The sequence below is a fragment of the Malus sylvestris genome, chromosome 3 (assembly GCF_916048215.2).
Source record: "Malus sylvestris chromosome 3, drMalSylv7.2, whole genome shotgun sequence".
Lineage (NCBI taxonomy): Eukaryota > Viridiplantae > Streptophyta > Magnoliopsida > Rosales > Rosaceae > Malus > Malus sylvestris.
Window position 1 is genome coordinate 15074148 of NC_062262.1, and position 14831 is coordinate 15088978.

General features: G+C 35.9%; 2 protein-coding genes across 2 annotated transcripts; both read left to right on the forward strand.

The window, feature by feature from the left end:
* The first annotated feature begins 5090 nt into the window (after positions 1-5090).
* LOC126615454 (uncharacterized) lies at positions 5091-8302 on the forward strand. Its single transcript, XM_050283282.1, has 5 exons — positions 5091-5430; positions 5718-5824; positions 6361-6865; positions 7719-7837; positions 7935-8302. Exons 1-5 carry the CDS (start codon positions 5188-5190, stop codon positions 8131-8133), a joined length of 1173 nt encoding a protein of 390 aa, XP_050139239.1. The 5' UTR covers positions 5091-5187; the 3' UTR covers positions 8134-8302.
* A 4347-nt stretch (positions 8303-12649) lies between these two features.
* On the forward strand, positions 12650-13717 carry LOC126617011 (PKS-NRPS hybrid synthetase cheA-like). The gene has a single exon (XM_050285098.1). It carries the CDS (start codon positions 12650-12652, stop codon positions 13715-13717), a length of 1068 nt encoding a protein of 355 aa, XP_050141055.1.
* Positions 13718-14831: the final 1114 nt, after the last annotated feature.

Sequence of the window (14831 nt, forward strand, 5' to 3'; positions counted from 1 at the left end):
ATGAACATCATAATAGAGTCTTGCAATTACCCTATTAGTCATGGTGAAAGTCTTGCATTATTTGTTTATGTTAGTCATGGTTAGTTCAACAAATTTGATACCGGATTATGATCACAAAGAGTGATGTTGTCCTTCATCTTGATAGTTTCCTACTTCTTAAGTTTGATGAATGAGTTACTAGTAGCATTAAAGCAACCGTAATATGTGTGAATTGTGGGGATGGCTTAGCTATTTTGAGAAATAGGATATACTTAAAAATAATGTAAAAGTAATTTGCTTCTAAAAAGAGACAGCGATTATCTCTTATAATGAAGTTTTAAGGTATTGAAAGGTTGGAGATCTTCTAGAAAATACCTTAAATGTGGGGGAGTTTACCCAAATGTTAGCAAATTACTCAGTAAGTCCTAATATATGTTTGGAGGACTTAACATTAAAAAACAACTACTCTTAAAGGAAATAATTTACATGCATGGATATAAAGTTTGTGATGGCCATATAATGAGTAGTCAACCTAATGGTACCAATTTTTAAAGGTTTGACTAGAGAGTAAGTTGTATCATCGAGAGGAATGAGTTAAAACCCTACGTCTTAAGAATCACCATAATGGCAACCCAACCTAGCTGACTGGAGATCCCAAGATCTAGGTTTAAAGGGACAACCGAATTGTGGATGATTCAATGAGAGCACTGCGGAGATAATCTCCTACCCATGTCATATGATGAAACAGTGTTATCTGCAGCGTATTTAGGATAAGCTTTGCTTTTAATGATTCCTATACTTGGAAATAACAAATGGGGTATTGCAGGATACTCTTAATGGGAAGTCGCCTATCTTGAGTGAGGAATGGGGCTGTTCCTGTGAGAATTTTTTGAAGGGCTTAGTTCTCTAAAAGCACTCATGAGAAACCAAGAATTGTTCAGGGCCAAAATGAACACAATCGAGCAACAACAGGGTGTTTGGAAGGGTATTGTGTGATTACTATTATCTTGGTTTATACAAACGGCTGAGCAGTTCAAAACGTCGCGTTCACTGATTAGCTAAGTAAATCCGATAGTAATTCACTACGGAAGGTTCAAAGCCAAAAGCCACATATCCAGATGCAGTACCTTTCCTACTGAATTCTCTCTCTAGTGTCTGCATTGTCATTTGCATGGTATTAAGTCAATTTCCATTCATGTGGGGGATTGTTGGAAAATTTAATAATATTATTATTATATTAAATTTATTAATTGAATGGAAATTAGAAGTGGAGCCTTTTTGGTAGAAAGATGTGTCTACTCAAATGAAGAGTTGCAACTTTTGACTCTTCATGAATAGTCACATGTTTTCCAAAGAGGTATCTCACATTCTATAAATAGCAAAGCCCTCTATAATCACAAAATAACTTTTCATTCTTTATAGAATCATACATAGAGTGCATTACATATTAGAGAGTCTTCTCCAACCTCTTTTAATTCATCACAGCTTCCTCTTTATGCTTATTCCTCTTGTTGTAATTTGTTATATTAGTATGAATCTCTCCCTTTGAATTAATATTGTTATTTCAATACGGAACTTAAGCAATTTTTCTTGCTCTTTGAATCAAAAGCTTGAACTCCTAAATTTTCACCTAAGAGGCCCGAAAGCCCAAACTAGACAGAAACTACAACTTTACATACCTAAAAGGGTCGTCTTTGAGATTTTGGAAGCTTGGTGCGAAATTTTAAAAGGCCCCTCCTTAAGATAGTTTTCTAAAAAAAGTAGAACAATATATTGATGCCTAGAAAGCAATAACTTAAATGAAAATAAATTTTAGGATTCACTAATTGTAATTTTACAAACATCATTAAATAATAAGTAAAAAAAGTTGCATAATCTTCATTAAATAATAAAAAATAGTTCAATTTTAGACAACCAAAAAAAAAAAAAAAAGGTAAAGTACAAAAAACTACCTCAACTATTGGTGTCATGACACTTTCATACCTCATCTTTTAAAATTGATAATGTCATACCTCATCTTATGAATTTGTGCCAATATCAGACCTCCATCAATATTTTGTTAATTTTTATGTTAAATGCTGACGTGGCCAGAAACATGACCCATTTTTATTAAAAAATAATTAAATATTAAAAAATTAAAAAAACAAAAAAACAAAAAAACCAAAAAAAACCCATGTCCCTGTGTCCTCCCTCCCTAAAAACCCAGATCCCTTTCTCTGAGTTCTCCCACCCAACCCTCTCTCTCTCTCTCTCTCTTTTTCTCTCTATCTCTTTCTCTCTCTCTCTTCTCTCTCTTTCTCTCTCCATGCAACCCTAGAATCCCAAAACCCAGAAACCATTCCCACTCGAGTCATCACCGCTGGCGAGCTCTCAATCCTCTAAGCCGACGATCGCCGATTAATCCCAGACCCTTCCCCGCTACTCTCACTGGCGTCGAAGCTCTCATTCTGGCACCACAGGTCCTCTCTCTTTCTTTCTCTCTCTCTCTATCTCTTTCTCTCTCTTTCTCTCTTCATGCAACCCTAGAATCCCAAAACCCAGAAACCATTCCCACCTGAGTCATCACTGCTGGCGAGCTCTCAATCCTCTAAGCCGACGATTGCCGATTAATCCCAGACCCTTCCCCGCTACTCTCACTGGCGTCGAAGCTCTCATTCTGGCACCACAGGTGCTTTTGGTTCCCCCACTTCAAATACCATGGCATGTTGAAATTATGCAGAGGCTTCACCCTTTCAGAACCCATCGCCATGGACTTCACCTCCACTCTATCTCCTCATCCGACCTACCTATAAACACCATTTATCAGAAACTCAGACCAAAGAGAGCCACTTTCAGATCACAACTCTCTCTCTCTGTTTCTTGCACCTTTTCTGATTTTTTAGGAAAATCTTGAAATTTTATGGAAAAACAAAGAGTTTTTCTATTGGGATTGTTGTTGTTGTTGTTGTTATTGTTTTGTTTTTATCTCGCAAATCGCCAAAGGGGCAGACTCCGGGGTGAAGAGGAGAAGGGAATGTTGTTGTGGAGGTTGTGGCTAGAGTTAGGGTTTGGGGGCGATGGGGGGTCGTGTCTGTCATCGCTGGAGTCAACGACAAAGGTAGGGTTGTCGTCAATAGGATCGGAGAGGAAGGTTGGGGGGACGGGTGGGAATGATTTCTGGGTTTTGGGATTTTAAGGATGCAAGTTGCAGGGAGAGAGAAGAGAGAGATGCAAGAGAGAAAGAGGATAAAAAGAGGGTTGGGTTTTGGTTTTTTGTTTTTTTTGTTTTTTTTTAATTTTTAATATGTAATTAATTTTTTTAAATATTTAATTAATTTTTTAATTAAAAAATGGGTCTCGTCTCTGGCCATGTCAGCATTTAACAAAAAAAAGTAATAGAAAAATTGACGGAGGTCTGACATTGGCACAAATTCGTAAGATGAGGTATGACATTATCAATTTTAAAAAATGAGGTATGAAAATGTCGTGGCACCAATAGTTAAGGTATTTTTTGTACTTTACCCAAAAAAAAAAATCTTAAAACCTCTAATTTTAAAGTATCACTTGAATATAAAACATTGTTATATAATAAAATTGTAAAAAGGGTAAATCGCCAAGATGGTCCATGAGATTTGCATAACTCATCACTTTGGTCCCTGAGATTCCAAATTGATAAAAGTGGTCCCTGAGATTGTCCACCATTCATCATTTTGGTCATTCCATTAAAAACTCCGTTAGGTGTCCTAGAGCTCTTGGTCAGAAGTTTGGGCAATTTTCAAAGCTTCGTAACTCAATCGTTTCTTAACCAAATTCGACCTATAATATATCAAAATGAAGATAGGAAAGTGTAGAATAAGATTATACCTATTTCAAAGCCCAATGGTTTCTGGAAATGGTCGGAAAATAGCCTCAAAGGTGACTGGTCCGAGTGAAAACTTGAAAATTCGCCGGAAACTAAGTAAACTTTAAACGTTCATAACTTCTTCAATACTTAACGAAATCAAGTGATTCAAAAAGTAAAATCATACTTCTCGACAAGACGAAGAGAATGGTACCTTTTGTTATGGCTAACTCGCCATGGTTTGGCCAGAAAATGGCTTGAAAGTGGCTGTCTTGGTCTATAGTTAGCCACTTTCGAGTCATTTTCCGGCCAAACCACGACTATTTAGCTATCTAAAAAGGTACCATTCTCTTCGTTTCATGAAGAAGTATGATTTTTGTTTTTGAATCACTTGATTTTGTTGAGTATTGGAGAAGTTATGAACGTTTAAAATTTGCCTAGTTTCCAGCGAGTTTTCAAGTTTTCACTCGGACCAGTCAACTTTGAGGCTATTTTTCAACCATCTTTGGCGACCATTGGGCTTCGAAATAGGTATAATCTTATTCTACACTTTTCTATCTTCATTTTGATATATTATGGGTCGAATTTGGTTAAGAAACAATTGAGTTACGAAGATTTGAAAATTGCCCAAACTTCCGGCCAAGAGCTCTAGGACACCTAATGGAGTTTTTAACGGAATGATCAAAATGATGGATGGTGGACAATCTCAGGGACCAGTTTTATCGATTTGGAATCTCAGGAACCAAAGTGATGAGTTATGCAAATCTCATGGACCATTTTGACGATTTACCCTTTTATGATAGACTACACCACTCAACGCCTTGATTCACTTAGTTGGTGAACTCTTGTCCAAACCTGTAAAATCCTTGCATAATGACAAAAATGACATTGTAGATCAATGTTCAACGGAAAGTATCCAAAACTATTAGGTATGAATATGTGTACAATTAGTTTACTATATCGTCCATGTGTGATGAACATGTCATTAATATTTAATAGAATATCATCGATATTTGATTGATGTGTAATCAATATTTAATTAGGAAAATTAATGAAAATTGTTTGAAAATTTTGAGTTTTAACAATAAGAATAAAATAAAGAGTAAAGTGAATAGTACTAGATTTGACTTTTTAATATAAAAAAATGATTTTTCGTTAAAGTGACTTTTCGTTAAAACTCTCTATTTAATTTTGTGGGTTCAACCATTATGATTTGATTTTAAACTGATTTATCAAATTTCTTTTTATAAAAAAATATTATTCATAATAAAAATGTACTGGTGTCGGTGAAAACTGTACGGCACCCTACCTCTCAAGGTCAAGGTTGTGTTCATATGGTTCAATAGGTGCCGCGTTGTCGAGCGCCGGTGGTAGAAAAACTGAAAGAGATGGGAAAGCGCGATAAGAAACCGAGACACCAGCAAAGGAGAGCTGCCTTCCACTACACTGAGGAAGACGATGGCGACGGTGATTATGAAGGTCACTCCGCTTCCAAGCTCACTGTTTCCGAAGAAGAAGAGGAGGAGGAGGAGGCGGCGGCGGAGGAGGAGGTTGCCGGAGAAGAGGTTGCTGATGAATACCCATCAACTGATATGCCCTCAAAGTTTCTTCTTTATCAACAATCTGTACAGGTTCGGCCCATTCACTGTTGTTTTACTAACCCCATGTTTGGTAGCTGAGAAAATATGCGAAAATCTTAAAAAATAAAAATAAAAAATGCCATACATTTTGATAGGAAACTGGAAAAACTTACAAGTAAACCCAATTCATGTGAACCTGGTATATCTATTGTACAAAATATTTGAAGTTGTTTTTGTTTCTGATCTTTACTTGCAAGTAAACCCAAATGAATGGTTTTATGTGGATTTTCAAGAGGCGGTTTGATATGTGATTAATTTGAAGTTTATATTATGTGCAGTCGCCGAAAGGAGACATAAGCTATTTGCAGAAGTTCTTTTTGATGTATGTGGGTGGGAGGTTACCTCTCCATCTCCAAGAAGATTTCTGTGGCACTGCACTCCTTAGGTACATTGCTATCCTTTTTATACATATCTGAACAGAGGTTTGAAAGTAGTTTTTGGATATTTGTATTCTAACTGGAAGCTTTACTGTTGCTTTTTGATGCCTTTTGTTGCCATAGGTTTCTCCTAAAGATTGTTTGTTTATTTTTATTAAAACGTCAATCGCCAGTTCTAGTATGTGCGGTTAGTTTCCATAACGGAAGCTGTAGCAGTTGAAATTTGATTCACAGCTCCAGTTGTCATACTGAATGAAATACAGAGATTTAGTTAAAAGAAGAGGTGGTGGTTCTACAACCTAATTGGCCTTCGTTATGTTGTCAGGGTTATAAATATGCACAATTGTACATGTTCGAGCTTCTTCTAGCTATGATAAAATAACTATTTCAGCGGATAGGCTATAGACTTATTTTGTATTATATTTTAGGTATCTATTGACACTGGAGATGCAAATAGGCGAGTACATAAGTAAAAAGCAATTAAGTTCTCAGTCACAGTTTCAAGCACAGTATAAGGACCTAATGCAAACTATGTGGTTGACAGTGCAGAATGGCTCCGGACTGACCCGAGAAGGACTGCTGTAGGGTTGGATTTGGACCCTGAAGCGCTAAACTGGTGCTTGGAGAACAACATAAACAAAGTTGGGTCTGATGGATATTCCAGAATATCCCTCTTTCACGGGAATGTCTTACAACCTCTTGAGGCCAAACTAATTAAGTCTGAGGCTGAGGAGCAGATGAGAAACATTTCACTCAGTGAGAACGGAGATGGTTTGGAGAGTGATGGATTGGAATCTACTCTTCAAGAGAGCTCTTCTTCCTCACATGATGAGAAGTACTTGAGCAACCATCCGTTGCCTGCTAGAGACATTGTGTGTGCTTTTAACTACAGCTGTTGTTGTCTCCATCAACGTGCTGAACTGGTTCTGTATCTCAAGCATGCTCTTGCTGTCTTGTCAAAGAAAGGTGGAATATTTGTAATGGATTTGTACGGCGGTACATCCTCAGAGTGCAAGCTAAGGCTTCAAAGAAGATTTGCCAATTTTACGGTACAAAACTTCATTTCAAATACGTCTTACTTATTGTTGCATTATTTGCACTTCATCAGAATCGCAGTGTTTGTGTGTGGTGTAAGATGAAAGCAAAAGAAAACAATATGAAACAGAGGCCAATAAGCCATATGTATACGACATATATTAGTGGAATCCTCTGTGCTAGATGTCCCAACTTTCTTACGCTTCAGATGCACCACTGATTTACCAACCAATAGGTACCAACTGATAGGCAAGGAAGAAAAAAAACAAAAAAACAAAAGTACCCAAATTTTGGACAACTCAATCAATCGGTGAAACTGGCTGATCGACTACAGCCGTGTCCTGACGTCCTCAGAGAGATGAACAATGCATGTATCTATGTATATGTATATTTTTTGTTTTGAGAAAATTTTACAGTGTTTTAGGTTTCCACTTTAGTATCTACATAAATGCAGACTATTAAAACTAAGCATGTGTTATGTTCATTAAGTGTATTCATGTTCAGCTTCTGAGAGTTGTGCTACTAGTCCTCCTAACCCGACTTGGGATCATTAAATCACTTCTCGTTCTCCAACCTTGTTGTGCTTCACAAGAAACCCATCCCTGGAGCCCAAGGTCGGTCCTCCTTTTTTCGTCCTCCCATTTAATGGAGGGTGGGTCATCTGTAAAAGGCAACAAGCTAGTTTAAAATATTTCATAGGAAGCTGAATATAGGTTTTAGAATATGGCCTTTTATCTGCTGAAGAATATCTAGGGACCTAAGTTTATGTGATGGTCTCACCTCTATGACGCAGAGCAGATCGAATCTTATGAAATAACTTGCAAATATGTCTCTCGTATTTATTTAAAGTTCTATTGGCTTTTGCAGTATGTTTGGGAGCAAGCTGAATTTGATATAATTGAGCGCAAGACAAGAATTAGCCTCCATTTCCATCTCAAAAAACAGCAGAAGAAAATTCGACATGCATTTTCATACAGCTGGAGGCTGTAAGTCGTTATGTTTTTCCAGTTATAACTTAATGATAATATTTTGTATTTCTGGTAAATTCTGAATTATTGAGAGACAACTGCTCATTTGCCCCAGGTGGTCTCTGCCGGAGATCAAGGACTGCATGGAAGAGGCAGGCTTTAAGTCTGTCCATTTTTGGCTGAGGAAGATGCAAGACAGCGGAGAAATCCGAAGAACAGAGGGTTTTGGTGTTGGGCGAGACATAAAATATGAAGAGGTGAAACATTTTCAGCAACATGATTCATGGAATGCATACATCGTAGGTGTTGCATAGCTCCATGCATAAGGTAGGTTTCACATCGAGCTTGGATTGAATATCTACCCCGACCAAAAGAGCCATAGTTTTCGACTAAGTAGGTGTTAAGCTGTTTTTGAAAGTTATGAACCTACTTTCCATTTGTATGCTTCAAACGTTTGCTTGCAGTATTCACTCTGTGCTCTCACTGCTAAAGTCGATCACTGCTAACTCAGGGTAGACTGAAAAGAGCTTAGGTCTGGCAGTCTTTTACAAGTTAGGGAAGAATACCAGAATTGACATTTTGTTTTACTCCACGTACGAACATGTCCATTTTGTTACATGTTACTGTTAACTTAATTTCACAGTTCACGTTGATTACCCAAAAAATGTTCACAGTTAACGTCGTTATGTAATTTATCGTTGTGGACACCTTGCATCAAATTATGAAAACCTGATGTATATACTTTTCTGTGATTCCTAATCAAAGTCGAAAGAAAATGAGAAATATATCTGTGATGGCTTGGAGGTGTATTTTGGATTCCAACCTTTGCCCAAAAACTACAAATCAGATTAAGTTAGTACAAATTAACATTTACAATGTTACTACGTTCCGACATGGCACGAACCGCGGGAGTTTCCGTCACCGGAGAATCTCTGCCGAGCTCCCAAATCGCCCTTCGATTTTGAACGATGTGCTTCTCCTGGATTTGGAATTTTGGAAGATGGGGGTGACCGGAGAGAGACGGAATCCAGGATTATGTATTTGGTTTTTAATTTCTTTATTTGTTTTTATGAATTTTGTCAGACAAAAGATATTATTTTTATAAAATTTGTGACAATAGTACATTATTGGACTTGGACTTGTGGACTCTATGTATGCCTTATCAGCATAATAACAGAGGTATCGATGAAATCTTAGCAAATATTGATGTCGACAGTGAAAGTTGAGGACCAAATTGATCGATTTTGAAACTCAATGATCAAAATAAAGAGATAGATCAATTTTAGAAACTATTTGCAAGAAAAATTAAAAATGATTTTCACACTCGTTTTGTCCTCTTGAATACGGGTGTAAATGAGCTGAGCTGAGACAAATACCAAGTTGCTTAAGCTCGGCTTAGATGATACTATTTGTGTTCAAGCTCAGCAGCACAAGTTCGAAAAAAGCTCGTAATTGCAAACTCGAGCTCAACTAGGATAATTTTTTTTCAAGCTCGTTTTGTTGAAAAATTAAAAATGATTTTCACACTCGTTTTGTCCTCTTGAATACGGGTGTAAATGAGCTGAGCTGAGACAAATACCAAGTTGCTTAAGCTCGGCTTAGATGATACTATTTGTGTTCAAGCTCAGCAGCACAAGTTCGAAAAAAGCTCGTAATTGCAAACTCGAGCTCAACTAGGATAATTTTTTTTCAAGCTCGTTTTGTTGAAAAATTAAAAATGATTTTCACACTCGTTTTGTCCTCTTGAATACGGGTGTAAATGAGCTGAGCTGAGACAAATACCAAGTTGCTTAAGCTCGGCTTAGATGATACTATTTGTGTTCAAGCTCAGCAGCACAAGTTCGAAAAAAGCTCGTAATTGCAAACTCGAGCTCAACTAGGATAATTTTTTTTCAAGCTCGTTTTGTTGAAAAATTAAAAATGATTTTCACACTCGTTTTGTCCTCTTGAATACGGGTGTAAATGAGCTGAGCTGAGACAAATACCAAATTGCTTAAGCTCGGCTTAGATGATACTATTTGTGTTCAAGCTCAGCAGCACAAGTTCGAAAAAAGCTCGTAATTGCAAACTCGAGCTCAACTAGGATAATTTTTTTTCAAGCTCGTTTGTAAACAAAACATGAACTTTTCATTGAAACTCAACTCATTCTTTAAACAAGCTCGAAAAATTGAAACCGAACCGAAACTTGATTTTCTTTTGGTTTCTTTTTTTTTTTTTTTTAGTTAGGTTTTGTTCAGTTCAGTTTCCGTTATTTTATTTTATTTTATAAAACTTGATCTTTTCTTAATAAGAAATTTAGAAAAGAGGCTTGCATTGATAGACTAATAATAAGAAAATGAGGAAAGTGGGAATGTAGTTGTACATATACAAGATCATATAAACCAATTCTATTCTATCAACAACCTCAATTACAGTGAAAAATGATCACCGTATCCATTCCAAAAGAAAACAAATAGAGAAGTTTTTCCAAGTTCCAAAGCTTTCCAATCCTTTCTTCTATAACCAATAGAATATTCTCCCTAATTAAACCAACAAATGGAATATTCTCCCTAATTAAACCAAGTATGCTCATTGAAAAAGCACCAGGCTTAGTTTCAAACTTGGCAACAAAGTTTCACAAAAGAAACATAATGGGCATACATTCATAAAGTGTAAAGGAATTCGATTTGGTTTGGTTCGATATTTTTTAGTTTTCGATTTTTTGAACTCACCCCTACTTATGTTTAGGTCGATTTAATTTCATAAAAACCTAACAAAATAAACATAATAACAAGCCATTGATTTGAATTATGCAAAAGTATCTGGCCTAAATAATAAGTTAATACTTTCAAATAATTGCAATCCAATTTAAAAAGATACGAGCTCCGCACAAGAATTATTGACCCAACATATCAAAAGCTCAAGCTCGGCTCATTTTTCAAACGAGCCTAGTATATTGTCAAAGCTCAATTCGTTTAATATACGAACTGAACTTGAACGAGCTAAAAACGAGCCAAACACTAGTTAAACCAGAACTGTTCCTCCATTTATTTCCACCTTGGATTAAATAAAGCAAAAGGAATGGAAAATAATTCTCACTGGATCCTTTTCCTAGGATTTCGCAATCGTGTCCATTTATTCTATATCATAAGATCAGAAATCATTTAAAATTTAAAATTTAAAATTCAAATATAAATAGTAATTAACGAAAAATTAATCGTACTATTTATGATGAACAGACACGATTTAGAATCCTAGGAAAAGGATCCTGATCCTCCCCAAGATCCTTTTCCAAAGAAAATAAACATAAATACAAATAAACATGAGTATTTATCAAATATAGCCAAATATTAGCCCTTAATTTCAAAAATGTCAGTTTTTATAAAAACTTTCAAATATATCCAAAATATCAATAGACACAAATGCCCTTAAACTTTAAAACCAAATAAATTAGAAAAACCAAAACCCTATTAGATTGATATTTTGGACAACAAAACCTAAAAAATGGTGGAGATATAGTGAAGGCATCGGCTACTGTGGAGACTTTGTGCAACCCTAAACGTACAAAGGTGAGTGTAGATGGTTAAGTTTTTCATTCTTCCTAGTCTATGTTTTCTCTTTGTTTTTGTAGTTTCTTTGTTCGATTGAATTTTATTGAAGAACGAACTGTCAATTTTTGTAAAATTAGAAAAATTAGGTTTCTTGTGTCAATGGAAGATTGACAGATCTAATTGTTTTTGCCAATCAGTTAGAGGCAAAGCTAATAGTTCTTCAATGCATATTTGAAAAATTAGGGTTTACGGAATAAAGTTTTTCCAATTAGGGTTCACGGAATAAAGTTTTTCTTTTTATGTTTTTATTCATCTTACGTTGGTTTGGTAAGCAATATTAATTTAATTATTTTCAATGCGTAAAAGTGGAAGTTAACTTCCAGAGTAGCACCTTAATCAATAAGGTCCTTCTTCCATTGCTCAAATGCATGATGCTTTGTGTATATATTAACGCCCATCCTTTCTCATGATTAAGTCCAGTTTTCACAACACCCTCTTGTTTTGCACATATATATATCAATCTTAGGTGTGTCTATATATCACTTTTTTTTTCTTATTGTTTTTGTTTATATTTCAGGACAATGTCTAGTTTGACAATTTTAGTGAACTATGGTGGGAGGTGGGCTGACTCAACGTACAAAAATTGCAAAACGAAAGGATTACTTGTTTCAGACAAAATTACATTTGCAGAGCTTCAAAAGAAAGTACATGGTATTGTGAATGTGGACCCAAATGAGTATGAGATAAGTATGAAAGTTATATATAACGCAATGGAAACTACATGGCCTGCAGATATAGTTGATGATGATGATGATGTGAGGGCATTTATTTTTGAAAACCTTTCGAGGTCTTGGAAGATTCCCTTGTGTGTTACATTAAAGCAGAAAGTATTTTCTTCAGAAGATAATGATGACCCAGTACAAACAGGTCTTAACTTTGTTACTCAAGGTGATTTGGAAGATATTGTGCTACATGATTTAGATAACGACTTGGTAAATCAAGAAGTTGAGAATGCATCGTATCATGAAGAATTTGAAAATTTGCCACATATGGAGTCTGATAATGTGCTCCAAGATAGTGTTGAATTCAATGAGTTGCCTCCTGAAGGGATGGTATGTGATGATGTGCCTGTTAATGTGCAATTTCATGAACCCAGCTCTAACCGATCAAATGTTCACAAGGGTACAAATATTGTACATGAATCATGCAAGGCAGACCTGTACAATTCAGATAGAGATATAGTTGTAGGCCAATTGTACGAGACTAAGGAGGATTTAAAAAAAAGTTAGGTATTCATGCTATGAAGAACAATTACGAGTTCAGAGTGAAGAGATCAAGCAAAGAAAGGTTTGAAGTTGGTTGTGTCGGCGATGGATGCAAGTGGAAACTATCCGCTTCTAAATTACAACAATCATCATATTTCAAGGTCAGAAAATACATTACTATGCACTCATGCTCATTAGACGTTATTAATCGCCATCATCGACAGGCAAGTAGTTCTCTTATTGGTCAATGCATAAAGTCTAAGTACGAGGGTGTATCACAACTACATAGACCCCGTGACATCATAGAAGATATGAGGAAGGACATGGGTGTGAGTATAAGTTATGTGAAGGCTTGGAGAGCTAAGGAACATGCATTGGAGTTGGTTAGGGGATCACCAGAGGAATCTTACTCATTACTTCCATCTTATTTTGTTGTGTTAGAAGCCAAAAATCCAGGTACGATAACACATATTGAAACAGATGAGAATAATCATTTTTTGTACTGTTTCATGTCACTTGGACCTTGCATAAGAGGATTTAGAAGTGTTATTAGGCCGGTAATAGCGGTTGACAGGACATTTTTAAAGGGTAAATATCTTGGCACTTTGTTTGTTGCCACATGCATGGACGGCAACAAACAAATATACCCTCTAGCATTCGGAGTTGGAGATTCAGAGAATGACGCATCATGGAATTGGTTTTTGACAAAATTACGAGAAGCAATTGGGGAAATTGATGACTTGGTGTTTGTTTCTGATAGACATGAAAGCATTCGGAAGGCTCTCTCAACTGTTTTCCCCAATGCCCATCATGGTGCATGCATATTTCATATAAGTCAAAACATTAGGCATCATTTTAAGCATGAGAGAGCACACAAACTGTATTTTACAGCTGCTAAGGCATATCGAATTCCTAAATTTCATCGTCTTATGACAGAAATATATAAAGTCGACTCTGAGGTGGGTGATTATCTTAATTCGGCTGGATATGAAAAGTGGACTCGTGCGTACTTCGATGGAAAACGGTACAACATCATGACAACAAATATTGCTGAATGTCTCAATGCAATCACCAGAGATGCTCGAAAACTACCTATCACATGATTTCTTGAGTATTTAAGAATGAATATTCTCCAGAAGTGGTTTTATGAGCGTCGAACTGAGGCAGCCAAAATGAATACACATTTGACAGATTGGGCAGACAAATTAGTGCGACAAAATAACAAGCAAGGATTATCATTACAGGTATTTTGAATTCACTTAAATAGATTTTAGTTCAATTTGTCTATTTATTTTTGGTACACTTACATTTGTTCTCAAGTGTTTAAACTATTTTTACCGATTCTTATATCCCATCTGGAGCTTTATCCATCACTGCCATGTTTAGTAAAGAATAAATGTATGTTTGCAATGTAAAAGGCTAAAGTAAAAAAGCCTAGGCTTTGACAAGAAAAAAGTTAAAAACCATATCTTGTGAACTTCAACGTAATTGCTGCTATGGTTTTATATAATTGCCTTTGTAGTTTTATGCAGCAGTTCAGGGTATTCATCCACTTCTCTTACAAATCACTAATTGAGAATTGCTTTTGTAGTTCTTATGCGGAATATTTTTTTTGGGTTTGAGTAATATATATGTATGTGAACATGTAGATATCGCCCATTGCAACTTACTCATTTCATGTATATGATGGATCTCGTATTGAAGTTGTGAATTTAGAGGAAAAGAGTTGCACATGCCGACAATTTGATCTTGACCAACTCCCTTGCTCACATGCTTGTGCTGCATGTAGACACCGACAACTTTCATGTTATCCTATGTGTTCTCATTATTATACTACAAACTCCTTGGTCATTGCCTATGCAGAAGCTATATGGCCAGTTGGTGATCAAACCGATTGGATAGTAACTGATGATGTGAGTGAAAGAATTGTCCTACCAACAATTACACGAAGAAGATATGGTAGGCGCAAAGAAAAGAGGATCCCATCACGTGGAGAAGAAAAATCAACCCGAAAGTGTTCAAAATGTGGTTCAAATGGCCATTATAAACAAACTTGTAGAAATCCTGTTCAACTTCATCCTACTTTGTAGAACCCTTTTAAATTGGAGTTTTATGAATAAATATTTTCTTTTGATCATTTTATTGTTTATTTTAGTTGTACGCACAATTCTTTAAATTTCCGACGATTAAAAATAATTACTTTTATTTCTTTACTCT

Bases quoted from the DNA above. Each gene is read 5' to 3' on its own strand.
- LOC126615454 (XM_050283282.1), top strand. From the start codon at position 5,188: ATGGGAAAGCGCGATAAGAAACCGAGACACCAGCAAAGGAGAGCTGCC. The intron at 5,825-6,360 runs GTACATTGCTAT...TGTGGTTGACAG, and splicing joins TGTGGCACTGCACTCCTTAG to TGCAGAATGGCTCCGGACTG. The intron at 6,866-7,718 runs GTACAAAACTTC...TGGCTTTTGCAG, and splicing joins GAAGATTTGCCAATTTTACG to TATGTTTGGGAGCAAGCTGA.
- LOC126617011 (XM_050285098.1), top strand. From the start codon at position 12,650: ATGAAGAACAATTACGAGTTCAGAGTGAAGAGATCAAGCAAAGAAAGG.